The 27528-nt window shown below is 40.4% G+C and overlaps 1 protein-coding gene across 8 annotated transcripts in view; it reads right to left on the bottom strand.

Moving 5' to 3' along the window:
- Nucleotides 1–27257, bottom strand: part of MCF2L (MCF.2 cell line derived transforming sequence like) — a 159131-nt gene extending 131874 nt beyond the window's left edge. For all 8 annotated transcript variants that reach the window (XR_007510194.1, XM_049834284.1, XM_049834285.1 and 5 more), the window contains exons 1-2: nucleotides 27175–27257; nucleotides 17882–18080 (exon numbers count right to left, since the gene is read on the bottom strand). Coding sequence is in view for 7 of the 8 variants with exons in the window: in XM_049834284.1 (XP_049690241.1) it covers nucleotides 17882–18059 (178 nt within the window). In the remaining variant the exon portion in view is untranslated. The remainder of the gene's footprint in view (nucleotides 1–17881; nucleotides 18081–27174) is intronic.
- Nucleotides 27258–27528: the final 271 nt, after the last annotated feature.

Raw genomic sequence — 27528 nt, 5'->3', positions numbered from 1 at the left:
TTAGTGTAACACCTCCAACTGCCCCTGCCCTTGCTCCAGCCCTTTATCCCTCTGCAGTCTGAGGAGCTAAACCACCCAGATGTGCCAGCAGCTGCACTCCTCTAAAAGCAGGCATGGCAGTGAATGAATGTTCCCTTTTCACCAGTGCAGTGCCAAGCAAGACCCTAACTTTCTAAGTTTACTAAGATATCTTTATAGAAGAAAAAAGCACTTTCTGTAGGAAGTTAGGAAGACCAAAGATAGGAAAGCATACAGGTAAGCCAGGAAAGAACTTGCTGCAAACAGAAGTAATACGAAAAGAAATGAAGTATCACTGTTATTTTCTTCCTTGGGGCACTTCCACAGGTATGTGTATGTATATGTATTAAAGAAAAGGCCACACAAGGGAAACTACGCTGGCCCCTCAAAACATGAAACCACAGTACTTTAAACCTAGAAAAAAGGGGAAATTGGGGAGCTCTTGTTTTAGAAGATCAGATATTGAAAGGTACCATGATAATTAAATAGGTAGTAGAGTCCAGATGCAGAGATGTCATAGTCTCTCACCAGTTAGTATTCTGTATTTAAATGCAGAAATGAAATTGATCCAGAAAACATACATCTTTTGTCTTCTCTTGTCAGGGTGGTTTTCTTTTCAAAGGAAATGCAGGGTGAGGATTCATAAAATTAAGCCCCTCCCCCCCCCCCCCCCCCCCCCCCCAAGTCTTTCCCACATTTTTTAAAGCTCAAACATTTGAGGTCTCCTAAAAAGTATTAGACTTTAAATCAATCCCTTTTTGTATGTGTTCAGATTTGGAGTATTAAGAAAAGTCCAAATTTTATTACATGCCCCACTTTGCAAAAATCAGTATTTCAAAAGAACTGGCCGTACACATAGAAGTTAAACAGGTCTACCATTCAAGAGTCAGGGCTGATTTAAAACATTCTCAGGAAATTACTCTGTAACAAAATAGGATGTTTAACTGTCACTTATAATTGTTAATTTTACATACAATCAGCAATCTAAAAAGTATTCAGAGTAAAAAAAAGTAGGGTATTTCCAGGACGATTCAATTTGATTGCACAGAATAAAACTGAAGTGCTTACCCCTGAGGAACAGGCTGACAAGTTTTATCACAGATGAAGGACAGAGTAGAAGGATGTCAACTCTAATTCAGAACTATTTTTTAATGGGCTGTATCTTACAATGTGACTCCCCTTTTCCACTTGTACATCTTTTAAAATGTAGCATCCACTGGAGCTTTAGGGTGACAGAAACCTTTTCCCTTTTCAGAAAAAGGAAATAGTGCAATACTCAGAGAACGCACCGAGGACACGGGAAAATGCAGTTTGTGACTGGTCTGGCTAAGCTTCCCACCTCCAGCAGATGTGCCCCTCCAAAGCTACTTACTATTCTGCCCTGGGTGCTGGCCTCCCTCCTGGACTGCACCCCAAGCGCTGTTAAAGGACTTGGCTTTGTCTTGATGCAGAACAGGAAAATTTAAGAAGTCTCAAAAAACATCCAGGAATAGGAAAATAATTTCCAACAACCACAAGGGTATTTAGCCTGCAGCCAAAGAGGCCAAAACCCGAACAAGATCTCAGTCTTGCTGCAGAACACTCACCCTGACTGCAGGTCCTTCAACAGTACCTTTGTGTCTTTCACAACAAAGCTTGAAAACTTCTCTGTGTATGTTGCCTTAACAGGAGAATTCCCCCATCTATTTTATTGCATACAATCCTCAGTAAATAAAATAGTATTATTTTCTTAGTCTGGTTATTTGTGTTGATGGATGCTTAATACAGGGGAGAAAGACCAGGTCAGATCTTGTAAAAAGTGGGAGGAGGTTCCAGGTAGGGGGAAGAAAAAAAAAAAGTCTCTGAAAAAAAGGCTTTTGCAGACAATTACAACTTTTTCACTTCTTGAAAAGCAAAAATCTCTATGTCCAGTTCACAATGATTTGGGTTTTTTTTAATTAGAATATGAAATAGTGAACATTTTCAGATCCCATCATTTTTTTCACATTTGACATTCTTCACAGAAGATGTTACTTCCCAAACTAGCCAAATAAATTGATCTTTCCTGGGAGCTGGCCTGCACAATACTTCAGTAGATGAGAGCAAGCGACTGCTCTTCTTTATACTTTCTCCACTTTCATTATGGTAAAGGTGTCAGAAAGGAAAATGTCATCTAGGCTTCTTTACCTTGTAAGCCACATCCAAACCACCATTTCATGCTTTCTTGAAACAGAAAGAATTGAATTTTTGCTTTAATAGGCTTCTGAAAGTATTGCTGTTAGTTTTCTTAAAGGACCACAGTACTGAGTAGTTACTGCTTTTGAAAGAAAAATGTAAGCATGCATGTATACGTTTCCTGGTTATTTTGATTATGTACTGCTGTTGGTTTCTCTTATTTTCTCTCCTTCACTCTACAGCTATTTCTAATCCATAACAAGGATTCTTTTGTCAGGATTCTTTTTAATGCAATGCTGTTTATCATCACTTTCTTTGCCTTTAAAATGCAGTAAAAAAGTGTTTTTTTGACAAACCACCTATTACACATAAGAGGTTGCATGAGATTCAAATAATTTTTTAAGCTTTATAACATCTGAATACTTTAAAAAACATCTTTTGAGTTGAGCCAATTGCAACTGCAACCAAGAGCTTGCTCCATAAATCCACAAAGATTAGCACAGAGGGACAGGCTCACAGAGAGACTCATCCCCAGAGCACAGTACAGCATTTCTTATTCCAACTCATGAGACTCATTGTTTCCAACCCTATCCAATGCTGTCAGGTCAGCTGCACAGTTATTGGTAACTAATAACCACCAGGATGTACCAACTGCTGCACCAAAATATCTTCAACACTGGTATTCTCAACAGTTGCTTTGTCATCACACTGTTCTTGCACTGAGTTCTGTTGTTCGTTATGTCATGTTTTATGAGACCTAAACAAAATTTGAAGTGAGATTTCCACAAAATTTCAGGTTCTCTACTCTTTCCATTTCTCAAGTTCTTCAAGTTTCTTTCTGCAAAGTTTTGCTCTCAGAGTTCCTCTCTTTAGGAGAGCAATTTCAACAGGCTGAAAATGACCCACTCCTTCAGCTGCCAGTTCCTCTCCAGAGGCTCAGAACATCAGTGCTGTCCTGTGCCACACTTCTGCCAATTACCCATGCGCATTAACTCATCAGATGTAAACTACCACATCAAGATTGAACCATAGCACTGAGTTCCTTTCAAAAGGTTAACAGCCGAATGCCTACTGAAACAGTCGTGCAACTTGGATGTGCTGATTCAAAGGGCATATCTACAATGCCCGTTTTGGTTCAGCTCCGGTCAGATGTTATTTATGACAACATTGAAAAAAATTACTACTTAATAAAACAATTCAGAAGTACACAAAAATTTCCAAGAAAGTAAAGGAAAAATAAATGAATGTGTCAGACAAAAACCAGCATCTCATACTATTTCATCACACATAGTCATCTGATAGTCATAGCATAAAACGCTTCTGCATGATTATTGCCAGGGTGTTAGGCCTGGAAAGGACTTCAAAGAGAGAAAGAATTATGGTACCATATGCCCCTTTCCAAGACAGCACATGTATAATGGACCAGTCTCCAATAATGTTCCTGTATGCTTCATGGCAATGCCTGGATCTCTGAAGAACATTTTGATCCTCTTCACCATTCCCACCTGTGTACCCAAGAGGAAGACCACTTTCAGAGACGAATACTGTCAATGCACCAGCAGAGCACAGAAGAGCAGCTGAGAGAACTGTAGACATTCGTCTGATCACCCCGTGGGACTCGGCACAGGGTCCACCATACCCTGGGCCACAGAGCACTGACACCAATATGAGGATGCTGCAAATGGCGTTTATTCAACTGCGTCACACCCTTATATACTGTCTGTCGGTCATCCCGCCTCCCTTAACCCTTCTCTTTCCGTACATCGCGAGATCTTCCGAGCGCCAATCCCTACAAGTCCCCCCTCACTATGGCGGATGACCGACGGTACAAACTGGCGTTACAGCTATAGAGAACAGGGAGGATAGAATTATGAAATGTAATTTAAAAGCTGCAATTCCAAAGGGCAGCATATAGAGGAGGCTTGAGGATGCCAGATACCATGCACTGGAAAGTCTGACTTGAAACTTTAGCTATACCACACCAACACACACGAAAGGAAAACAGTCTCTTTGGTCCTTAGAGAATGACCTGTATTAGCATCTCTTTAAGAGCCATTTACTTCCTTCAAGATCTTGACCAATGCTTCAGAGAAACAGAGTAAGGCATTAAGGAAATAGTCACCTTTGCATCTGTGGTTATTAGTATGGTTGGATCTGCCATTGCTAGGATCACCTGCTACAAAAGCAAAAATCACTAACTTTGTCTGGAAGGCTGTACTAGGTAAAACCAGATAAATGCATAAAAATAAACAACCCAGCAAATAATGTTTGAAATGATGTTATCAAAGACAGAGGTCAGATATTCTCTAACTACCCAAAAGCTTTCCATAACACAATGTTTCGTGTAAAAACTGTTATCCTACTTCGTCTTTCTAAACATCAGATTTCTCTTCACTGTCACATATATGTGCAAATGGGATGTCTTGTAGACTAATTAGCAGTGGTGTAGTAACAGGTTGAAGGTAAACAGCTCTCAAAGAGTAGAAGTAGTTATGTTATTAGATGGTTTATTTTATTGCTTTCATGGGATTAGGCAGTATGCTGTTCAAGGAACTGCACTGTTTGCTTTACACTAAAATAAATATTTTCATACATTTTTTGCAAAAGGGTATTTAAAACTGAAGACTAGTTTCTCATGGAAAAGAGAGTTATCTACCTGCTCTCCCTACCTCCTCAGTCCCCAAATAGGCTCAGTTTGTACACACAGAGCACATGGACCATTCTAATGTAATATTAGTAACTTAGAGCATCCAAAGTAAAGAGCAATAAAAGAAAATCCATGAAAACTTCACTTCAAGTCCTTTCTAAAGGGAGAACTCTTTAAAAAGATATACCTCAGCAAAGACAGGCAACATTATTTGTGGGGGGAAAACACAGTAAGGTCTTAGATTCAAAGGTTGTTTAATACTCATGAATAAAATCCCAAATGCAAAGGGCCTAGTGACTAAACTTATGTGTCATTTCATGTGAACAGCTGTCTCCGTTTAGAGAGGAAAAGGAGTTTATGAAACATTTTAAAGCCTATTTTAGCAAGCAATCCCACCATGGAATCACTGCCAGATGTCTCTATAATTTGACAAGCTACAGCCAATGTTTTGTCAACATGGGTTAAGTGTTTTTCTATACAGCGTAGTCTTCTCAGTACTATATGTTATTTTTCCAGTATATATGGGAACCTGTTTTACTAACAGAAACAGTCACAAATGGGACTACCACCTCATGTCCTTGTGACCCAGGTACACACACACGAAGCTATGTTAAACATACTGGCCAAAACCCAATCAAATTCTTATGCAATACTTGCTAAGAGAAGCTTTGTTAAAAGTACAATAATGCAAGTAAGTTTTAAGTTAATTTTTCCTGATATAATTACATAACCGCACTGTTGCACAGATTTGGTTTTGGCTTGAACAGTCGAAGCTAATCATAAGCATCACTAAAATCTTCTAACACAATATATGAAATCATACTCCTCTCACAGCCAGAACAAAAATACTAATCTGTGAGAACACATATATGTATCCCATCTTGAATTACTTAAATAAACTACAAATAAAACCAACGTCCTGCCAAAATCCTATTATGAGGCAAATGTACCAGCAATTCCTTTCAGCAGCTCTCTGATCTCCAACTCCAAGAAACAGCTAAGACTGCAACAATATGCAAACAATAGCATTGAGCTTTAAAAGGCAAGACTTATTAAAAGTAAGTGTTCAGAAAACTAGATGCTGTAAGTAAATATATATACATAAACACACACACACACAGAGTCCATGTTTCGGCTTGTAAATACCAACCTTTCTTGCTGTTCTGTCCAAAATCCAAAGCATGTCGCACAACTCCTTTGATCAGGTGTTTTATGTGAGAACAGCATAAATAACACAGCATTTGAGAAACAAAGGTAGTAAAAAGGTCCAAGTCTGCATGTTAAACTCTTCTCAAATGCAGTAAAATTGAGAGGCTGGGTGCAGTGCATTTAGCTTTTGCAGGGAATTTGTTTCCAAGGAAACCAATAGCTGCAGATGTTTTCCCATATAACAGGGAAGAAAATTCAGCAGTGAGATTACTTGTTTACTCAATATTTTATTCACACATTTTTTCTGAACAATAACAAATTATTCCTCAAATTCTGCTAGAAGACCAGACTGCATTAAAAAATAATTTAAAAAAAGCTTCCTCTGCACATAACCTTACCGAATAGGTGCTGCTAAAGGAAGCATGTCACCTTTAAATGTTTTCCTCTTTATCCTCTTTCAGTCTCCTCTCCCAAAGTGACCTGCCTCACCTGCTTTGTCTCCTTCAATAAAAGCAAACAAACCCCACCCTGTATCATGAGTTTTCATCCTAAAAGGTGCTCCAACAACTTGACAAGGCCCCAGCTCCAAGGAACAAAGCTGACTTGGAGAGGCTACAGGAATGTCTATTCTTACCATATAGCATAGCTTTGCAAAATTCTATCGTGCTATAGAGATATCACCATGACTGACAGGATTTATGCTTCTTTGGATGAGAGGACAAAATATAAATATTTAGTAAAACCATAATGGAGATGCAAGGTAGAAAATCCTCTTTCCCTGCAGTTCTTCCACAGGACATTAAATCTGCAACTCAAAGTTACATGCACAATGCTTACTTCTCATTTATGCTGTTGATTCTCAAGCCGATATATATAAATGAAAATATTAGGGGCATTGATTTTTATTTTTTTTTAATTAGACTTCTTTTCTCTGGATAAGATAACAGAACATTTAACATATTTTCTGAGGTCTGAAAGATTTTCTTCCTCTTGTCCCCTTTTGGTGTTACTGATTCAACAGCAACATCTACTGGACATGGAAGGACAAGATTCAATTTCTTAAAAGAGATTAAAGGGCCAGGCACAGCAACAGAAAATACTTACAGCATCTATCTCTGCATTCCAGTCACTGCAAAACCAGAACTGAAAGGAACAAAACTTTTAAATAGGCATTTGCTCTCTACTCATGCCTCCAAAAAGAAAACGATACCAACAAAAAGATGGATAAAAGAATAGCAATGACTTCTGGTTGTCATTTGGAGACAACATATTTATATTACATCTTCTAGGAATATTATATACACTGAGCTACAGAACCAGCTGACAGGAATTCTGCCAGTAAAAGCATTCAAACAGTCTTCAAGTTCATGCAATGAAGAAGTTTATTATACCCCTTTTGCTCTTTAAATTTATTTTCCCTCTTTAACAATTACACAGATTTTAAAAAAAAAAAAAAAAAAAAAACACACAAAAAAAACCCAAAACCAACCAAACAGCAGTGACTAATAACCAGCCAGATCACACCAAGCAGAAGTTCTTTACAACTTCACAGAGAACAAGATGATCACACGTGGACCTATTAAACGTTAAGAACAAGGATCCCAAAGGACTTTGGCCAAAGACACCCAGCATTTGCCTTCCATAATAGAATCTACTGGAGTCTAAATTCCGTAAGTGGAGCACAAGAAGAATTGAGGCCTTGTGAGAGGGACACAGGACAATCCACATTCCTGGCAAGCTCCATCTGACCAAACCAACGACAATGACAGAGGAGTAAGCTCAGCTCCATCCCTCTTTCTGCAGAGACTGGTGTTTCATCTGCCTGCTGAAAGGCACATATCATGATCAGGCCTCACAGTCCCAGCCCTTGCCCAGCTTTTGACACCTACACAATTCCTTCTTTTAAAATGCAATCAGATGAGAACAGGATCCCTGCTCCAAGCACTGATTATGGATCACATATCAAGCGATTAATTATTAGATGTATAAATGCTACTGGAAACAGAGCAAAACTCAAAACTCCCATTTTACAAGTTAGGGCCTCACTTACTCAGCAGGTAACCAAGTTGCCCCTTGCCACCATCCACTCTGCTCTAGTGAATCTTGACTCCTTCTTGACCAGTGTCTTCACCCAGGAAGAGCCCAGCAGCTCGTCAGCTGAGCATCCACCCAGTCCTCTAGGCTGAGGAAGAAACTGAAAAGCACTCTCTTTTTCTGGGCAAGTGCTCCAATCACTTCGCTAGGATGTATGTCAGAGACCCCAATGCCTCTGTATCCAGCCTGGATGAAGCTGACCATCCTACCTTTTGATAAGCTCAGCAAGGTGCGTACCGGGCACACGTAGCAGCTCAAGAGCATGGCAAACGCCAAACTGCAGACAGCCTTCTCAAGAAGGCAGCAGCGCTCAGCAAAGTCAAGGGGACCCATCAAAACCAGGTAGCTCAGTTGTCACCAGAAAAACTACTGAAGGAATTACAAAGAGAATGAGGGACACCCTCTGGGACTTAAACACCTAAACGCTACTGAAGTCCCCCAAACATTGACACTGTTCTCTCCTGTGTGCTGCTTTTCCTTTGCAATGCAGTGAACAAAAGCGAGCCCAACAGCCCTGCTGGAACCCCACTAGCTGGTAAAACAGGAAAACAACCCAGCTGCTCCCTTTGGAACCGGTCCTGGCTGCACACACATACACCACTGTGATATGTTCTAGAACCTCATTTATAGCTCTCCTATGCAAATGTGTTTTGCAACAGTGAAAAGGGCAGGCACAGATGATTTCTGTGGAATGAAATATGCCAGGGTATGTGATATACCACATCATACTATTGCTCAGAGCTAAAAATATACAAAAAACATACTACAACACACAGATGGAACAGCAAATTTCTATGTAGTATAGTTCTAGAACATACACTGTATGTTGTAAAATGAGAGGCGTTTCTCAGAATAAGCAGTAATTGGGAAGGGAAGAAAAGGTAAAACAGTTTCCTCAACATGTGCAATGGGGCATTTCTGCTGTATTTTTCCCCCCACTCCTCTGACTGCAAGCCTTGCCTATGTGGAAAAAGAAGCTTCTAGGATTTCTCCTGGAAAAAAACCCTGTCCTCAACACACAAGAGTGCTAGTGAAGAGGCCTTCAACAGTATTAAGGGAGCTGACTGCTTCTAGGCCCACCAGCCTTGTTCCAATTGGATTTTTTGGTAAGTCCTGACAACATTAGAGAGGTCCCCAATACTTCTCTACACATACACAACCTCATGCACGTATCCACACACCTTACTAGAAACAGAAGCGGCTGGCAAGACTGCCTGGTTTTTCAAGGACCTGCTCCCCACCTCACAGAAACCTCAGCAGAAGCAACAGTGATGTGGTTTCCCTGGAACGTTCAACTTTTGGACAGGTCTTGGCAGCAGTTAAACCCAAGCAGCTTATTTTCCACTCAATCCATCATTTTCAGCGTAGCTGGTTTTCCCCAAGATGATTCTTGGATGGAAGTCACACATGCTGCAGGGCTACCACAGATCCTTCCCTCCCTCTCTCCACACACTTAGTAATTAGCAAAAGTACATTTCCCCGGGTAAGCCTTTGCAAAACAGGTCACACAAATTTGACAGCAGAAAGCTTAAACTGACAGACTCCAGATGCATTATCAAATTTATTTCCCTCCTCTCTCTATATAAGTTGTTTACTAATGGTTAATGGAAAATATATTAATCTGTTCAATAATTAGTTTAGATGACATTTTAAGATTACAACCAATAATCTAATTATCTGCAACAAATAATTTTATAGAATCACAATTTTTCTAATGTACCTTATGATCAACAAATAGGCTTAAGCAGATCTGATAAGCTGAGCTGAGAAAATAAAACTGCTCACTAAGTAACTTAAATTGCATGTTCAAATTAAATGAACTCTCTTTAGCCTCTAGCAGTTAAAACAAACACACTATTTTCAGCTGGAGGAAAAGGTTTTCCTTTGACAGTTGGCCATTTAACCAATTCTAGTCAACTCTAAAATGGCACAGTTTTCAACAGCAAAGAAACCCTGACATACCAGTATGCATCTAGTCAGCAGTTTGTACCTCTGAATAATGAACAAAAGGAGTTCCTAGACACCTATTTTCAGCTGCAGGAAGATTTCTGTGCACCTTACTCGTGGACATTAACACCTGTTGTCGCTACAGCAAAATGCAAAAATAGACTTGAAAAAAACCTTAAGTTTATTTATTTCATTATTTTCCAATATTTCTGTTATCAAAGCTCCCTACTCCCACATAGAGATGGTTTGACTTTCTAAAACTTAAAGAGAGTGCATTGATTACCACCAGCAAATCTGTGCATTTGCATGAAACAGCCCTGAGTAATTCCTCAGAGCCAGAGGCAACAACCAAACCCAACATCTAATTTGGGTATTGGCTAGAACAGAGACAATACAATTCATTTCCATGACACACACCATCCAGCTGGAAGCCAGCAAGTCAATCTAACCCATGACTTTTTACCCTAGAGATTTGTAGGTGACACTGAAATGATATTAAGGCAGCATGTGAAACCTTGTAGCTCAGATGGTTTCTGTTGCACCTATGCAAGACCTAATGTTTACCTTCACAACTTCTCCACCGCCTTAAAGAGTGAGTGCCAAATCCAGCAAGCAGTCTGCCATTACAGAAGCAGAGGAGGCAACAAGCAAGGAAGAACTCCAAACTTGCCATGCGACTGCTCTTCATTACATAGGGGGACACACTGGAGGCATGAGATGTTTAAACTCATGCACTAGCCTGTCGGAAGAATAAGCGAGTTTCTATAATAGAGTTTGGTTTTTCCTATTTAGATACTATCATCAAGCAGATTTACAAACATATGCTGAAAAATGGGATTTACAGAATGCCTAAACAGGTTAGACATGTAACCCCTCCTGAATTTCAATTACACTGCTGCTTAGGCACTTTTCCAATTTCTTTGGAGCCACCTGAGGCACCAAAAGCACAAAGGTACTTGTGTCAGGGACTAAACAGAATTGACAAAGCTTTCCTACTTTAGTTTCAGCAAGTTTCTAATGTTTCATACTGCATGGAGAATATCTGAAAAGTGAAGCATTATTTAAATCAATAGAGAAAGATTCATTACGTTCAGAAGTACCACAAAAGCTATTAATTTTCATAATAAACTAAATGTTACTGCTTTCTCTTCTGATTAAATGGCTATATATTCCGAACAGATTATAAACAAAAGGATATCTATAACTATATATTAAAATATATAAACCCAAGAAAGTGTTAACTTTTACTGACTTAATGTTGCTAGAGAGTAATTTCATACCTGCCTATGCAACATAAAAATGCAACTATTTGAGGAAACTCCAAATTTCAGTTTACACGCACCCCATCTTACCATGAAAGTGTTCTGAACACACTTTAGAACAAAGCAGATGTAGCTTCCCTCAACTTAATCTTAAAAAGCCCTTGCTTCTTTGTACAGATTACTGGTGTTTGGCTCTCCCTTTGCAAGGAGCACTCCAAGCACAGAACAGGCAGCAAAATGAAGGCAGACAGGCTGGCAGTGCTCCCGCTACACCTCACAGGTTCACGTGATCTCACAGCTAACAAGGAGCCCCGGCCAAACTCCTTCTGAAAAGCAAAATACTCTCTAGGAAATGGGAGAATAGAAAGGGACAAAATAACAAATGCTGTGGCTGAGCTGCTTATTAGAACAGAAAACAGGGAAAAAGTAGAATGAACTGCAACAATGCAGCAAAGGTATTTCCAATACACCTATACACCATTAAAAGTTGCAATAGATCAGTATAAGCCACTGCAGCATGCAGTACTTGGAACATCTCCCTAAAATCCTTCCCAACTGGGTTCAAGGAACTTTGAAGAAAAATTAAAAATGCTTCATGCCTTCACTATAGCTGCAGATGGTACCATTGGTTCTTCAACTTTACCTTAATGGCCTGGCAAGAAAAACCAACAACCAAAATCAACCCCAAACCAAAAAAACCAAAAAAGAAAGAAAAGATGACTAGAAGTTAATAAAGGCTAAGAGTCATTTCAGGCAGCACCATTTCCTGAAAATGTCATCTTTTTTTTAAAAGCTGCATTCTTTCTCTGTTACTATATGAAATACCCACACAGGTAGGAAAGCAAACAGCAGTTGAACTGAAAATTCATCAAACGTGGCACCAAATTACAGACATGTGTATATACATATATATATATATGCACGCATACAAACACACACATACACTCTCCGAATTTTATTGCTGACATTACTGAAATACCACTCCATAGCTCATTTTTAGCTGGCAATGCCTTTTTATACTAATGGAGCTTTTCTGCTCTAACTTCTTGAACTGAATGCTACTAGCTGAACAAGAAGTTATTTTTATATATTCCATATTTGCTGTAATTCCCAGGAAAGAAGGAATTAGAGTAAGATGTTTAATATTAATTTCATTTAAGAGGCTGGTTAACCTACACAGCTTAAAAGTCTTAAGACGAAAATCCTGACAAGACTCCTACTGATTTTAATCAGGCTGGGATTTCATTGCTCTGTTACTTGAAGCAGCAACACAATACAGATGAGGTTTACAATGCAAAGGTTCTCCTTTCCATGTTGTTAGATTATTCCAATTAGCTTTAAATGTGTCTCATTTTGAGGAGTTAAACTCATAAGAATTTGCCAAATTCCTTCAGTAGAAATTCAGTTTTAATAAAAAGCGGCACTTTTAACTAACACATAAAAACATTGGCTCAAACGTGCTTAGACTGATACCAGTCCCACAGCAGCCAGTAAACATCTGTAAAGACGTTTATTTATGAAATTGAGTTCCACTGTAAGCAAATAGCCTCCAACACTGAGAAATGCTAACTGTGCACACATAATATCTGCTATACCTTACTTTGACATGCACTTCACATCAATGAAACTACTAATACCAAACACAAAGCTCAGCAGGGGTACACTTAAAAGCTCCCACAGTAAAATCCAGCCCATCCTTTAGGGTCAACCCACTGCCACCAAGCAAAGAGAAGTGTACGGCAAAACAAATACTTTTCTCTGCCAACAGTTATGGTGATCCCAGTTCTATGTTCATAAAAAAGAAAATAAATCCTAAGTATTACAGCTTAGGGACTCCTGCCCTATTTGGCTGTTTTTAAAGGCAAAAAAGGTCATGGGCTATTTAGCATCTGCATGGACAAGCTGAGAAGTCTATAATGCCATCTTCACCCCACAGAAGACGTAGCAATGTTAATCAGATGACAGCACACTGTTGTCAATCCCATGAGAAAAGCAGTCTTGCTGCATATGGAATTCTAACACAGAAGAAATCTCCGACTGCCTCACAAATTTTTGTCTTAATTTGACATTTTAATTTTACTTTTGAGTATGCAAACAACCTCAAATAAAAAATATTTGGTATAAATTCATAGCCTCATTTTCTACATATACCTGCTAGCTGTATTAATCTAGTTTATAAGTAATCCCTTGAAAAAAAAGCTTTTCATCAAGTTATTACTTGAGGTATACTGTAATGTACACAGCTTTGCAATTCAAAATTAAAATTCTAGTGAAATATTGAGTATGAAAAAGCTTCTCAGACAATATAAAACAGCTCCAGGAATCAAGGAACTTTCCAAATATATTGCATAAATGGAGGACTTCTCCCCAAAAACGCACTGGCACTCTTTCAGCTACCAATAAAAGCAGCTTTTATGAGATCATTTTAAGTTTCTTATTTTTTAGTTAAGATTTTTAAAAGGTTGTATATGTAGACATCAAGGAATAGAATGGGTTTGATCCAAACAGCGTTAGCTATTGTTTTTCTGAAAAGTCACTTAATTTGAAACAGTATAATTATTATAACAATGAATGCCTACAATATTTCCCTCATACATTACTACTGAAATCTCACATTTATACAGTTGTGACTACTGGAAGCAAGGGGCTAATGAGCTCTGGGTTCAGAGTGTAACTGGAGTTACCAGGATGTGCAAATGTTTAAGAAACAGCATGTTGTTGGCTTCCCCCCCCCACCACTGATGCGGGTGATGAGTCATCAATGGTCCTGATAACATAAACCTGACCACACTGCTCCAGACATGTGAATGTAACAGGTGAGCGTTTCAAGTGCCTGTGAGTGCAACAGTTGATGCTGTGTTTTGCAGCACTGTTACAAGTGTTAGAATTGGCATATCACAGTCACTCAGCTGTCCTCTCAGCTGCTTTGTAGTTTCTTATGCAAAAATCCTAACAACCGTGTAAAATGGTAAAAAGACACCCATTTTATAATTTACAATAGTTTAAAAAAATTTTTCCACTCATGAAGTATGGACAAGGGAGACTTCAGTCAGCAGTCATCTGTATCCTTGAATTCGTCAGAACTTGGGCAGAGTCATGATAGTCCCCTTACTTTTGTAAAAGCTTTGACTGTAGGCACCCTCATGGCTGTTTGCTACATCATCAGCAATTACAGTTCCCAAGATGTAACACTAGCAAATCTTGATACCACAAAAGGTTTCCTCTGCTTCCCTATTGCTTTAGCATCATGGCAGGAGGCTAAAAAACCCTGTGTGATTATACTCCAAACAGATCTGAACTGAACAGAGGAAAAAACAAACAAGCAAAGAAAAGGTGTCAACCAGTTGGAGGGGACCATCTCCAGAGCAGAAAAGCCACATGAAAAAAAACCAAAATAAAACATTGTTCTTGTGTAAACAGGCCTCCTGAAGGCCAACCCCAAAGAGGTAGAACAACATACCAGGCACTGAGAAAATACAGAAATACTGGATTTTTAATTTTTCTTTTTTTTTTTTTTTTTTTTTTTTTAGACTCGTGACTGTCTTCCACACCTTCATCCTTTCTCCATGATCTTTCCATTTTCCAGCCTCTTCTAAAGACAAGAGGGGGAAGTATGTATTATACACACACAATTTGAAATGAGACAAGAGCACACACAAGTTGGTCAGATGTTATCATGCTTCCATCTCAGTTGTGCTCTCCCTTCAAGCTGAATTTTGCATGCCTCTTCATCTATCGCTTTTAAGCCTTCCAAGGTGCAACATGTTCTCTCTGTGTATAAACTCACAGACACAATGAAGACCCGATCTTAATTACAACTTCTAGGAAAACAGTGAAGTAAAAATATTGCTATTAATATAGTATCAATAGCATAGCAGATGAGTTCCTGGGGAGGGGGAGGGAACAGAGGCATTAAAACTTCAGCAACATATGGTTTAACTAAGAGCAACAAGATGCTCTCCATCCTACAGTATTATTAGTCTGCATGAGAGGCTAAGACCCCTCACATTTGCTTACAGAAGCCGAAAATAGAGAAGGGAAAAGACTCCAACAATGTTGCTGGAGTTTATTTTCCACAGCAGCATTTCTCTTTCTGCCTTTTCCCATCAGAAAACTGTAAGGCTTAGCTTCACAGAACAAGGCACTATGGCTTTCTTTACCAACCACAAAAATACATGCTTCTTTTCCTGAACTAAGTATTTGAACAAGTATTAGAACTAGAGCAAAATAACTGCTCATCCCACCACATAACCAACATACAAATTGCCCATTTTAAATATTCACCATGTTATGCCGCTGTATTTCTTTTCAGAGCAGATTGTTTTTAGCAGGCCCTTGATAAAGTCAGAAAATATTAACATGCAGATTGCATCAATTAAGAGCAATAATTTATTAAAAATCAAAACCCAATAAAACAGCCACAAACATAATGATTCATTTAATCCCCAATACTAACAACAGTATTAGTTATGACACAGAAAGAGCTTTCATACTAAATTTAAAGTTTAGTAACTTTACCAGAAAATTATCTGCAACCAAGTTTCTCATGCCTGGCTCTGGAAAAGCTCCTTTCCCAGTCTACACACTGTTCTCCTCTAAGTCGAAAGAAAACATACTTTTTTTGAAAACTACGTCCCACTTTTTCCAGGCATAAAGAGTATTATCAGGTGCTTTTCAGTTTTGATTTACAGCTTGCAATTCAGCTGTCAAGCCAGGCATGGATGTAACCCTCAATGAAAAATCTCTGGGCAGGAAACTTAGTCCAGAACTTCTTCCAGGAAACCTCATATACCTTTCAAATGGACTTCAATGACAGAAGGACAGCAGCCACAGCTAAAATGTGAAATTAGCATAACCAAGTATGTGCAGGTTACTATAGGCAGTCCTATGCCTGTGAAGTTCCTGGTCCACCTTCAATGCTTCCATTCTGATCTGTGCAGGTTATCAAGTTGCCTTTGTAGATCAACCAGTCAACCCTTGATTCGCTGCTACATCAACAGAGAATACACAAGCACCTTACTCTGAACCTAACACAGCTCTCCCCTGAATTTCTGGAGAGGTGGAGTAGCAATTTCCCATTTAAAATCCTCCAGCTGACACAAGACAGAACCACCTTTCCTCCGACTTTGTACTCCAGACCTGCCCCCCTCCCATGACTTGTTTGTTTCTTCCTCCAACACACAAGCACCATACTAAAAAAACTTCTTGAAATCTCTTAGCCTAGCTTAAAGCACTTAGATGGAATCAAGTACACCTAGCTCACCTACAGCAGTGGTTTGTTTCACTAGAGATTTCATTAAGAACAGGCTAGAGACTGCACAAGCTCTTTAAGCAGTCTGTTTAACTATCCCCACAACTAGGTCTAAATCTTCTCTGCAGAAATCAAGTTCACATTTTCTTGTTCTTATTCTATTAGATACGGAGAACAAGGAAATAAAAACAAGCAGATGTCCACCTTCTCCCATAACTTACAAAGATCTCCACTAGAAAGTCAGAATATGTGTGCTCTCCCTTCTGTTTTCTCTTGTAGTTTAGATATGCTCTCCTTATTTCCGTAGAAGTCGTATTTTGTAACCCTCTGACCAATCCTGACATCTTCCTCCGGCATTTCTGCAGGGTTTTTTTTACATCTTTACTTGTTGCCCTCAAAAGAAACCTCATATTAAGGCTGAGACCTCACTAGTACATAAATAAAATGGTTACTCTAGTAACTACTTCCTGTTAAGCCAGAGCAGAATATGAATCATTCTGTAGTAGCAACAATTTAGCTCATCCAGGCTGAAAGAATGAGCATTTTTTTCTTTTATGACAAAGGAGTCATATCCTGCCTTGTAATTGTGTATTAAATGCAAACCTGCATTTTAGTGAATTTCACCTTTCCGGTTTTGCATCATCATTCCAGCTTGGAGAGGTTTGCACGAATTTGTGTAGGTATTTTTTAATTACCTAGGAGGCTTTTTAAAAATGTATTTAATGAAATGAAGATGTTAATAAAGACCAATTAGCAACTGCTAATCAAATATTAGAATTATAGTCCATCTGCACTAGTACCAAGGCAAAGGTCATATAGTTCATATATGAATGCAACAACCTCCTGCATGAGTAAATACAAGATCAGATAGTACAGGAAAAAATGTATTCTTAATCCCTGTAACTGTAAACTAGCACTCGCTGCAGTTTTCTGCTTACGGACCACAGCAACAAAAGCAATATGATGAGGTGCAAAGGTATTTTGTACTTGCTTCTCCACAGTTTCTGTAGAGTAGGATTTTAAAACTGTAGGAAGGTAGGTCAGGTTTCTCCGGGATGACTATTTTTTGCTAATCAATTAATTTATGGAATTACTTTAATTTCTCATAACAGCATCAGTCCTCCCGAGTAAAGGTCTTCACTCTTCACTGGCTGCTACTACATGTTTGGTTTTGTGGTGACATCACCCTCCTCCAAGAGAATAGTCAGCTTTTCCTTTATTTTTTCCTTTATTCCCTACCCTACTCTCATGGCTAGTGATGAGACACCACTGCTAAAATTCTTAAAGCCATCAGTCCTCCTCTTAACAGAGTTTGGCAGCCAACTGGATAATTTTCAAAATATACTATATTTTTCTCACCTGCTGTGCTTTCTGGCACCTCCTGCTTATCTCGCACAAGCTGCATGATATCTGACACCACAACCTGATGGTTTGTATCTTCTTCTTTCTCTTCATTAGACTGGTTGGCTGTTGCAAAACAGTTGCAGCTTCCAGTTTCTTTGCACGGGATCAACCTCCAATACCAGTAGTCAGACATGAAAATGCTGTAAGTTGATTTCTGAAATTTAAAAAACAAACAGAAAATCATTTTCTGCAAGTAAGAAAAAAAAAAAAACCTAGCTACTTGAAAGAAAAGGTTCAAATAATGTTAAGATTGACAGTTACATATAGATTACGATATCTTTGAATTTATTTAAAGAAAAATATGCAGTTCATAATAGCCATTTATGGTATCATATGCAGTTCATAATAGCCATCCAGGGTACTGTACCCAAAATACAAACTTCACAAGTCCCCTGTAGTTTCGCAGAATGCTTGTATCATAGGTCAGGGAGCTAATCACAAAAAAACCCAAACAATATACCATTATCAAATTACATATGATCTTAATAACAACTGCATAAAGGCAAAAAATATCAGTATCTCTCTGTATTTTCAGACAACAAGTCAATATTTATCTTAAAAGTACCTTCTGAAATCCAGTTTAACTAGATGAAAGAACACCCCAGAACATGGACTGTCAAAAAGTGAAATAATGCAAGAATAAAATAATAATAATTGAAAAAAAAAAAAGAATAAAATACTATGATTCCCATGATATAGGGTGCCGAAATTACATTTTGAAATTTTCATAAACACATTAACTGAAGGAAAACTTGACTTTGGAAACATGGCAGGAAGAAAAGATGCTTTGGTTTCTGACACAGTGACCAAGTCCTTCTGGGTTGCCCTCTTCCTGAGCAGGAGAAAGGGGCAACAGTTCCTTTAGCCTAGATAGAGCTAATTACCACGCTTAGTTGTGCTTACAGGTAAGGAAGCAAGCATGTTCTTAAACACCTGCAGGTGGCAGTTTTATAGACCTGAAGAAAGTAAACTCCATTTAAAAAGCCTTCTTAATACAAAAGGGTTGTTTGTTTAGAAACAGCCAAAAAATACCCCTGCATTATTTAGTGCCAGATCTCCCAGGAATCGCCCATGACGGTCAAAGTACTCTCTCTGTCACTTATTATTTCAACAGAAGAAAGGATTTCAAGATTAAACACTCTTCTTCAAATACTAATGCAAGGTGCATCTTCTTCCCAGTTTAAAAGCAGTAATTTTGTTTTATTTTAGCCAACATACTGCCAAGTTTCCTCAATTCTCTCTTTGCCTTTTCCCAGGCTTTGCAACATTTGTCAGAGGACAGGTAATGGAGTTAAAAAGCCAGTCGCTCAACTCTTTCTATAGTTGCCAGACCCAACAGGTTCAGTGCACGCATACTCCTTGTCACACAGTCAGTGGCAAACAGTTAGAGCTGTACTAAAGCACAAGCTGCTTGTAAATAATTTATGTAGTACATAGTATGCGCTTTTAAACTGCATCTGCCTCTGCAACTGTCTGACATGCCACATGCAACCATGGGCACAAGCATGCACACGCAGGTACCTAAGCAGCACATGCATGGGGGTTTTAATGAACGAAGCATTTCATAGCATTTCAATGTTGTTTTTTTTTAGTTCTGTGGGAGCAGGGGGGGCTCCTTTTATTACCCTTACACTTGAGACATTAAATAAATAGATTTTACTTCTTAAAGCCACTTAGCAAAGTTTAAATTTTTCTCGTCCTGAAATTCTCCTTTTTACCCCAAGAATCAGGGCAGAGATGGGAAAGTCTCCTCTGAAGAAAAGAGAAATCCCAAAAACTTTCAGTAGTTTTTCCCTTGCTCTTGTGCAAGGTGAACTGAAAAGCAGCTGGATCTATGCTTCAGTAGTCAGCGAATTACTCTAGGAATAAATTTTTAATTTATTGCCTTTCCTTAAGGAATGGAAACTCCTGAAGATAACCAGAAATAATTATATCCAAATACGCAGTTAGAGACACACATTTATGACCTTAATCCTACTTTAATTAATTAGTTTTCTGACCCACTCATCATCTTTATTTTGATTTTAAGAACAGTAATGTGAACTTAAGTCTTTAAGCCAACAGCTCAGCAACTCAGAGAGCAAAGAATTTGGGGAAAAAAATATGGGAGGGCCGAGACACAATCACTACATATGTTTTTCACAGTTTCATGAAGAGAGGCAGCTTGCAGAGACATTCACAAAAGACTTGACCAAGATTACCTATTAAAAGGAAAACATAAAGAAAAGAAGGGGAAAAAAAAAACCCCAACCCCAACATACTCTTTTGTCTTAAGAGCCAACGTAAAACGTTCCAAATAGTAACAGCATTCCTGACAGGTATATGTGCACTTGGATCTCTGCAATGATACTGCAGGTACAAATAGTTTTTATTATTATTTCAAAACATCTGCAGATAAACTAATGCCCTCAACCAGCATAAAAAACTAGTGAGGTACCAAGAAAAGAAACCCCAAGACTGAAACCTCCATTTGACATTTACAGGTCTAAACAACTGCCCCTGAATCTCAGTTTTGCATGCTAAAACCCATCCTGCCTGTGGGTTTGGGTTTTCCTGTTTTGTTTTAAAACAGATTGCAGGCATCAAAGTTGGTGAAATACCCAAAGAAAAGCAAGGGCAGAATTTGGATCCATTTATCGGGGCCTGAAGGCACTAGTAGGCTTCACTGGCCCCAACCAGCCTCAGCCAGGACCTCTACCCGTCGGCCCAAGTTCAGCCCGAGGCCTTCAGTCCCTACTTAAGCTATGCCATTGGCATGCCCGTCCACAGCCCTGTCCCCTGGGCAGGTCTACATCACAGCCTTGCTTTAAGTCCTGCCTCTGGATCCTTTCACTCCTGACCAGACCCCCTGCAAGGACCAGGTTCCTTGCTCACCAGGTCAGGGACAGCTGGAGGAGCCTGTTACCAGCACCCAGCTCTGGTGCTCAGACCCTGCAAGCGGTGCCCCGGTCAGCGAGTCTGTGCCAGGGCCACTCTCAGCTCCTGCCTTGGCCCCCCCTTGTGCAGCAGTCCTGCTCTTGCTGCTCTCTGACACCAATTATTAAGGTACAACTCACGCAAACTCAGAGAAAGACCCGCTTCTCAGCTCAGTAAAGTTTATCAAAATATAATTCTAATGGGGATACAGCAAAGCACACAGGAACACCTGGGACTGCGCAGAGTACATCTGACAAACGTGATAGTTCCTCACCACTGTATGAAAACAGGCACAGATACGTTACAGCTTCGGCATGTGCTTTAGGCTGGGAAGGAGGGAAAGTCTCCAAGAACACAGTAGATGTAACAGGTCATTCCGAATTCACAGTCTCCATATAAAAGCTCTGTTCTCCCCCCTGTGATGCCAGTCACTTCCAGAGGGAACGTCGGGTAGGGGTCACCATCCCCCCATTTACCACAAATAGTTGCCAGCTATTCTGACATCAATTAGGTACGCTGTGTGCTTCGTCTGCAAGGTCTGACGGCACGCTAAATGGATGAGATCTTAGCTTTGAAACTGTAATTACCTATGGGGCCAGGAATGCATTAATATGCAAGATGAAGAAGTAATATGCAACATTATTACATAGCACTCCACGCCACTTCTTAATTAAAGTGCAAACACTTTCTGAACCATTGCTTATGAAATTCAGACAAAAGAGTAGGTTCTGAAAGCAAGAGTCCTTGTATTTCAAACTGCACACACACTTCACTGAATTTACTTCAGTTTCCCACCCAAAAGCCCCCTTTAATTCAAGAATAGCACTGCAAAGGGAGTAGTTAAGTAATCTGGTTACATTTGAAGATAATTATTAAGGCATACAGTTATCTCAGCAACTTAAATCGATATTCTGCAACCACTTCATCATGGCAGTTAAACCTGACTCCTTGGGTCCCTGTTCTCTGAGTCACTATTATACTGGATCTCTGCTGCTGCCACACAGTGCAATTTCTTCAGCTATTTCCCTGGTTATTTAGGCAAGGCATTATTTCTAGCCAGGTATAACACAAACATTTAAACGCATCTCACTTCTAAGATCATTTGTCTGATATTTTCGGATTGTCCTGTGAATTACCTCACTTGGCATTTAATCACTGCAGCGTCTCACCATGCTTTCATCATTGCTCCATTTAAGTCACTGGGAAAAAAAATGTATTTACGTGGGGAAAACTGGTCCTAATTTAGCATCTACTAAGATTTCACACCCTTATTTTCAATATACACAATGACACTTTATTCCAATGCTCTTGAAAAACTGTTTAATGTGTTATCCAGCCTGAACAGGCAGGCTTAAACTTAGCAATTCACCAAGCTCAGTACGCCCATGTCAATAGTGATAGTGGAGTCCAGCTGAAGAAGTAAGAGCTCATCCATGTACCTCACAGGTCTCTGCAGAAGAACTGGACTGAATTGGACACCAATGTCTGTACACTACTAATTAACTATTAACTAATTTATAGTACTAACTAGCTAATTTATGTTAGAATGGATTAAAATACACTGAATGGTATTTGAACCCGTCAATATTGTTCTGATGAGAATCTTATTTTAAGTGCATGTATCTGGGCTGCAGCATTCTTTCCAATTTTTATCCTCTGCAATACTGGCCAGTCATTCTTTCCATTGCACGATATGCTGGGAAAGTGCAAAATAGGCAAGACACATACATTATAGCCCAGGTTCCTCCCACCTAAATTCAGACATTAAACTGCGAAGTCTAAGTTAAGAACCTGCTTGACCCATGTGCCTTCAGCATTCACTGCAATCAGAGATGCACGTCCCCTGAGGCTCATCAGCCCCTCACATTGACTCAAGAGAGCCCAAGGCAATTGTGGATGAACCTGAGTTTGTATGATGAAAAGTCCCACTTTTGTATACGTTAACAGTAGAGTGCCACAAAGAATGAGTCATGTAATAAAAACAAGAAAACATTTTAGGATTTTAGTAAAGCCTATTAAAATACTCAAGTTCTGCCTACAGAGATATTGTATGTCTACTCTTGCCCCTCCCCCAGTCCTTTCACACTTTGTTCAGAAAGATGGGGGGAAAAAAAGCCAGCAGTAACAAAGCCCCAGACATTCTCACCTCTCTCTAGGGCATGTAGAATACCCTTACATGTTTTAAGCCAAAATCAACCTAAAGACTAAATTTTTTCTCAGTTGGATCTTTACTGTGATCAACATTTAACTTGAGTACTAAGTAGTCCTTCAAGATAAATGTTCTCATTTTTTATTTAAAAGCCTTTCACAAAGCATTAGAAATCATCAACAGACCTATGTAGGAAATAATAATTTCAAAGAAATTGCAAGACTATTTAGCAAGAGCTAAACTGAGTCCTCTTCAAAGGAAGGGGAAAAAAAATAATCAAATGTGTTTCTTAAGAGAAATGCTTTCTTATTTATCCAACTTTTCATCTTATAAGTAGCCACTTGTCTTTTGAGGAACACTTACAAGTTTAAATGAAGTCCCTTAGCTGTCTTTTTTCCTCCTTCCACCACACAAGAAAAGTTTATCTTCTGTTAGTTAACCCGGGATCATGCATCATATTTTAAGACATCTAACAAAAAAAATATAAAGGTAAACATACACACATGACAGAGGGTAGCTGAGTTCTCCCAAGACTCAAGCAACCTTCCCTGCTGCCTGCCTACACCACTCTGCACGTAGGTGCTGGAATAGCTTCAAGTACACAAATTCTCTCTCCCTTTTCAGAGCTACAAGCCCGGTGCACACCAAGCTGCCCACAGACTGTCAGAGCAGAGCACAAGGGCAAGGGATCAGCTTCTTGCAGGTATGAAATGAGGTATGGACAAAGCCAGAAGTTCCTCCTCCTCCCTCACCAGCTGCAAGCCTCCTAAGCTGAGCTGCATCTCAAGTTCTTCAGAAATCTGGACCTTATACATGTGCTATTTCTACTTTGGATCCACCACAGGAAAAAACAGAGGCCCTCAACTTTAATAAGGTATTGGATTTGTAAAGTGGCTTGCTGTCCATTTTGTACAAACTTCATGTCTAATGGTGAGTGAAAGACCTTCCCCATTTTCAGTGACTATAACCAAATAAAATAAGATATTGAGGAGTATTAACATAAATGTGGGAAAAGCACCATATTATAGAATTCTAGTTGCCTAGAGATCATTATTAGCAAAAGCATAATTTCCTTAGTCTTTAGAACTCCCACCAAACCACCTACATTCCTGAAAACTGAGCTTTTGGAATAAGGTATCTAAATTTCTTCTCCTCCTGCCCCCTCATGCTGCCTCCACATGTTGAAGTTTTCTTTCCCACTCATTTCTCCTTCCATCCATGAGAAATCAAATAATCATACTGGCCTGAACATGGTATCCTCTAAAGTGGCATGGAGAGCAGTTTACATCTCTAACTGTTCACAGTCTGTATCCGTTTCCACTCGGATCGTGTTTCAGAGATTTTTCTCAAGACCCCAGAGAATGACAAGCTAGGTTTAGTTTTTAAATTAAGCCTGAAACGCAATAGAATCTGATAGTGCTATGCAGCATCCCGTGGAGAATGAGGTGGTTACATGCTTGACCCCTTATTTTAAGGGGCTGATAAATCTCCCCTTATTCAAGTTGTTCTCACGATAAACCCAAACTCCCACCTCACCAATGCATTACTCTTGCACATGCAAAGCCATGACAAACACAAGACAATGCCACCAGCGTGAAGACACTATGGAAATACCATTTGTTTAACTCAGAGGTACCCATGGCCAAGCATGCAAATCCTAACTCCTCGACTAATTCAGTTGAAAGAAGCAGAATACATACTACTTTCTGAAGGTCACCGAATACATGACATGTTCAGTTTATTTTTAATTTATTTATCATGGAAAAAAGCATTAGAATATTAGCAGTTTCTCTTGAAATCAGAACTTGGAATGTCAAAGACCTTTCTCTGAAGAAAGCTTCTAGGACAGCCTCTTTGTTCAGTGACCATATAACAGGAGTACACGCTTTCCTCAGCTTAGAGAACACAGGTCTCCGAGAGATCACTTGGGTCACTTCATCCCACCGACTTGCTGACAAACATATAATAGGTGTCTAGTTTCAAAGGACTCACAGAACATCTACTCCACAAGTTCCTTCTCTTCCTCCTCCCTCCTGACTCCAGCTCGTCACAGATCAAAAGCATTTTGCGATAACCCATAAAAAAACCCTCAAGATTCGTAGCTTCAGCGTTCAGCCTTTTACCACAACACAGAGGGGGGAAAAAAGCATGGCTGAGATTTCCTAAAGCTCACGAAACCTTCCCTACCGCCTGCCAACTGAAATGGAGAACACTGCCAATGTCCTGTGCCTGCAGAATTTGCTGAACAGAAGTGCAAGGTAAAGGAGACCCTTTAGCAAAGAAGAGGTAAGTTCTCTTCTGATCTATTTGGGATTTAATTTTCTGTTAAGTAACTACTATGCTGAATACTTCCCCATGAAGTTGTTACGGATTTACCCAGCAGGGTAATTTTTTTTAGAAATAGCAACTGACAGCAACTTCCATCTTGAAAGGAGCACTATATTAAAAGTTTCAAGTAGATGTATTTTAAGATGATTAAAGCTGGTATCTATTCTGAAGATCCTGCAAAGCCTCAACAGTGCACACAGGTGGCTGCATTCAAGACTGATTTCACAGACATCTTTGTCATTTCAAAAAAAGCCTTTCCATGCAACTTCTGCAATTACTTTGTATAGCCCAGTCCTGAATCAGTGAAGCATATCACTTCTGGAAGCCATCTGAAACACAAGAATTTCAAAGTTCAACAGAGAAAAATTGTGTGGATGCAGCCCATACCTCCCTACAGAAAGGACAAGGACAGAAAAGAGGGTTGTGTTGTAGCGGCCAGGCCCAAACTGCAAGAAATAGCATGCAACTTCAAGTACAAAAACGACTGTGCCTTTACTAGGCACGTGCTCTAGCACCTTCTGGAATTAGGGTCCAAATCAAATTTTTTCCTCTCCCCTCCTACTTCAGTGACAAAATGTGTACTTTTGTTTAGAATGGTATTCTTTATTTTTCCTTATGCTAACCAAAATTGCACTGGGTAAGTACATTTAATAAACAAAGACCCTGCTACTGAACAACATTATTTTGACTGTTCCACTCCCCAAGCCAGAAAGCCTGTATGCGTACTAACAAAAAGCATTTGAAGGTTGTCATAAAAAGGCAACCTATAGGAGACCTTTTAGAAAATAAATCTGGTTTCTTTTCATTTGCTTTCTGAGTCTTTATTATTCACATTCTCAGTCATTCTGAAATTGCTAAATCAGACTGGCTTTAAAAATGAAATAAAGGGTTTGCAAGAGCAAATCTATTGCCAAGTCTATCAAGATAAAGTTTTAGATTCTTTTTCAAGGTTTTCAGCTAAAAATATCTTTAAACAAATCTTTCTTTCTGGCTTTTAGATTGCAAACACTTAAGTCTCCTTCCTTTTGTAGGGACAAAAAGAAACAGAAGTAAAAAAAAAACCCCAACAAATGTACAGGCAACGCAGCTGGCTGACTTAATAGTCCGGCCCCACTGAAATACAAAGAGTAAATAAACACCACAAGCGGCAGAAACATCCTATTTTGCAGCCCGCGTGATTAACCACTGCAGGTACCACCAGCCGACGAAACCTCGCATCTAAAACATCTTCTTCATACCAGGGGACCGCTTTGTTTCTGCGATTCCGGGATGCTTAATTAATCTACTCCAAAACCAACAGCACAAGCCCCGCTCGCACCACCACAGCGCCGGGCAGGCTGCGCCAGGGCAGCCCCCCCCCCCCCCCCGCCGCCCCCGGGGGGGAGGAGGAGAGGGCATCCCGTGGCGCCCACCACATTTTCTTGATTTATTCGTTCGTTTTCAGGCAGGTTACCGTGCTTGCCTTTGTTTCGCTTCTCCCCCAGCCCGGACCTATCACCACCGAAACTGAGGGGGAAGAGGGAGCAAAAAAACCAGAAGGAAATCCCCACACACATCACCACAAAGCCCCCACCGAGGGGTCCCTCTGACCAGCGGCAAAGTCCCACCGCCGGTACCCGCTGAGGAGAACCTCGGCGGCACCGGGCGCGTCCCCCCACACCGCACGCCTCAGACCCGGTTGACGCGGCCCGGCCCGGCCCGGCCGCCTGTTCTCCTACCCCGGGGGGGGCTTCCCTACCCCCTGCCCCTCGGGGGAGCGCTGCCTCCCCCGACAAGATGGTGGCTCTCCCCCGGGGGCGAGCGGTGCGGTGCTGCCCGCGGGCCATGAGGCGCCCGCCTCCACTCCCTCACTCACCTCAGCGCCCTGCCCGCAGGACCAGGTGGCCGCTACCGCCACTCAACAGCTCGCCCGGGCGAGTGGGGCAGCGCCTCCCCCCCCGGGACCGGCGTGGACGGCAGGCAGCGCGGAGAAGGCGCCGCGGGGCTCCGCCCGCAAAGCCGGAGAGAGGGGCTGCCTTTTGTCGGGGCTTCGCTCCCTTCCCCAGCACCCGTGCGTTGTTCCCGGGGGAGGCGGCTAGAGGCCCTTTGTGTGGCGGGGCGGGGAAAGGGGAGCGAAGCGGAACCTTCCTCCCCGCCCTCGGGCACCTGTAACGCCTCAGCCCGGATCCCCTCACCAACGCCCGGGCGAAAAGTCAGACCGCCGAGGCCG

The sequence above is a fragment of the Accipiter gentilis genome, chromosome 31, assembly GCF_929443795.1.
Source record: "Accipiter gentilis chromosome 31, bAccGen1.1, whole genome shotgun sequence".
NCBI classification, from domain to species: domain Eukaryota; kingdom Metazoa; phylum Chordata; class Aves; order Accipitriformes; family Accipitridae; genus Astur; species Astur gentilis.
This window is presented reverse-complemented; position numbering and strand designations above follow the sequence as displayed.